At 46.0% G+C, this 2,815-nt stretch overlaps 2 protein-coding genes across 2 annotated transcripts in view; one reads left to right on the top strand and one right to left on the bottom strand.

Moving 5' to 3' along the window:
* Nucleotides 1–195: 195 nt before the first annotated feature.
* On the bottom strand, nucleotides 196–821 carry Pmar_PMAR010739 (Troponin C-akin-1 protein, putative; the record flags this gene model as incomplete). Its single annotated transcript, XM_002768355.1, has 3 exons — nucleotides 196–507; nucleotides 564–663; nucleotides 707–821. The coding sequence occupies 3 exons, from the start codon at nucleotides 819–821 to the stop codon at nucleotides 264–266; spliced, it is 459 nt and encodes a 152-aa protein (XP_002768401.1). The 3' UTR covers nucleotides 196–263.
* A 1,879-nt stretch (nucleotides 822–2,700) lies between these two features.
* Nucleotides 2,701–2,815, top strand: part of Pmar_PMAR010738 (Ser/Arg-rich splicing factor, putative) — a gene marked incomplete at both ends in the record, with an annotated part of 2,260 nt that continues 2,145 nt past the window's right edge. Inside the window, 2 exons of the mRNA XM_002768354.1 lie at nucleotides 2,701–2,727; nucleotides 2,809–2,815. Coding sequence (XP_002768400.1) covers nucleotides 2,701–2,727; nucleotides 2,809–2,815 — 34 coding nt within the window. The remainder of the gene's footprint in view (nucleotides 2,728–2,808) is intronic.

Genomic DNA, 2,815 nt, shown 5'->3' with positions numbered 1-2,815 from the left:
ACACTTCACAATGCTAAGTGATCCCATCGAGTTGAGTTGCCATTATCTTCAGACGTCGTTAATCATGAGTTCATGAGTCTACACAAGTCCAACAGAATACCGTCATTCCCCTCTGCCCTCTCAGAACAGTTCGCTCGATTGTTATTCTTGATATCCAAGACCCGAATTTAGTAACACAATGAACTGCAGTCGGGCTGCATTTGGTTGTATTGGAATCCTATAGTAAAAGGACACGTCCATTTAACCAGTATCTACTTGAAAGGCTATGCACGCTTCGCGAGCCCGGCTACGTAGAATTGATCATGTTGTTCGAGAGAATACAAAGCATAGAAGGTCATTTTCTCCCAGTCCATAGGGCTCTCATCCAAATTACGCGTATAAACCGAAGCATAACGTAGTCGGCCATCGGAGCACTTCAGAGGAATGAGATGACGATCGTACCACTGAGGATAACCCTCAAGCAAATCTAGTGACTGTAGACATGGACGGGTAACAGCGAAGATCTCTCTGATCGAGAACGAAGAGTATCATTAATTCAATTGATATTCACTAGAGCTTCTTACCCTTGGATATTGTGGCCTATACCTTCTTGGTTTATGAGAAAGGGTATTCCGTAAGTCCCCTCAATCACTAGCGGGTACTTCTCAACAGTTTCTGCCGTTGCTGGAATAACCATAACCATGCAGTTGTAGACTCAAGGACGTACCGATGAACTCTGCTCCTAACTCGGGCCGTAAATACCTCTCCCAGTTATAGAATCCGCGTTTCAATGTGCCATAGACAAAAACGAGATCAGTGGCACTGTTTTCGGATTCTTCCATCATAAATGATACTTGATCAAGGAAGCTGAGTGGAACAGTATAAATGCCTCAACCTAATCTATCACCTAACGATATATCCGTACATGATAACAGTATAAGCTAAGAGTGAGATCAGAATCTGAGCATTTGAGTGAGAGAGACTACAAATGTTTCCTCTCATACGACTCTCCATTTCTGTGCAGCACCTCAACTGGTATTTTCGAGGAAATACTCGATAGCCGAGTAGTCGTCGCATCGCACTCGGCAACCCGTTATCTGCCAAGCGGCTCAAGCGCCCACCCGGCATAAGCAGGGCGACCCAGGTGATTATCCAGCACTGCCTGGATAATCACCTATAGTCAGGCATTGGTTAAGCGTTATGTCTTTACGCAGGATCACTCTGAGTGTACCTTTGTGATCTTAGCATTTCCACTCATCTGTTTAGCGTAAACAACCGAGAATGATTATCCTTGCACTATTGATGTTGGCTGCGCTCTTGCACAGTTTGCGCATATACAAGAGGCTTTTCTGCGCCTTGAGTGAAGTTTAAGTTTTGGAGTCAACTCTGGCACAACAAGTAGGTTGGTAGTCCTTCGAATCGCACAACATTGTGAGGCTTTCCCCTGGCGTCTCTTGCATCGCATCACTGAGGGCCGGATCAGCGATGCAAGTTGTAGCTCATCAGTACACACCGATAGAGAGCACTAGTTGTTGTGTGCCTCAGTTACTCCAACACCAAGAGGAACCGAAGGCGCGGAGAACTTTTGTGTATGCGTGCAGCTGCGTAGAACGCATAGGACATAGCAAATAGTAGACAGCGCACTTTGGACAGACAGTACTAAGTATATCGTTCTCAGTTCCTGGCATCATCACGCTATATAACTAATATATAATAGAGCACGTATACATTCTGTGATATAATCCTGTAATATTGTACCCAACAAAGCATGCAGGTACGCACAAGTCGTGCGTGCAGAGATGAGGGTAATAAGCCAGTAACAAGCTAGTTCTCCCTAGCGCAACAGAGATGAGCATTCTCCGGACTCGTTCGTTCTTCTCAAGAGCTTATGCTCTCTGAGGGCAGATCTTAAGATCTACTCTAATGATCTATTCGTTCCGAATCAGTTGCACAGACATGTCATGATTGGTACTGCAATGTCGTACGAGATCAGATTACAATACTCATTCAGTCGAGTAATGCCGCCTACTTCAGTGTGCTACCCGCCAATAACGAGTCCTCACTACCGGTGCGAGGTTTGGTCAACTAGGCATAAATCAATCCGTAGCGGAGGCCGAGTGGAACGTCCATAGCGTTCTCATCTACCAGGCAACTATGACTCAACAATAACACCATCCAGTGAAACTGCCACCTGTTCATCGATCAGATCTGATCGAGTTGAGTAAAAACTTTAACTATGAGACTAGAACAGACTAGAAGTGCTTCGTCAGGCTGCTCGACTCATGCACGACTGTATATCTCGTCCGCACTAGCAACCAAGGTGAGAGAAGTGACTCGATAATCTTCGCCGTGGGAGGGTTCGGAGACACGAGCCTATGAGACCAGCGGCTTCGGACGGCTTGCTATGCGGGCATAGCTGAATCCTGATTGATACCTCGAGCTTCATATCATCGTTGGTCGACCTCGATATCACACCTTCAACCACTTGAGTAGCGTAAATCATTGACGTCACGTCGACAGTTCCAACGTTAGATCAGACACTTAGGTTACGATTCTATGAGGTGCGTTTCGGAAGTGAGGCTTGTGCGCAGACTACGTGGAAGATGCAAACAAGCAACACTTCCCTCAAGTTGAGCAGCCTCAAAGTGAGCAGACCCGAAACCAGACACATCTGCAAGGAGATATTTGTGCTCTGCATCACGATGTCGGTTGCAGGTACAGATGTCCACATTCTGTGAAGTCATAGATGTACCATACAGTCTCCACACTTAGATGAGCCTTATGGGAACCAAGGCTTAGAACAACGATACATGTTGGGTAGTGAGTTAGAGTAACG

Source organism: Perkinsus marinus (genome assembly GCF_000006405.1).
Source record: "Perkinsus marinus ATCC 50983 genomic scaffold scf_1104296968478, whole genome shotgun sequence".
In the NCBI taxonomy this organism is placed as follows: domain Eukaryota; phylum Perkinsozoa; order Perkinsida; family Perkinsidae; genus Perkinsus; species Perkinsus marinus.
The sequence above is the reverse complement of the archived record's forward strand: the minus strand, read 5'-3'. Positions and strand labels throughout refer to the sequence as shown.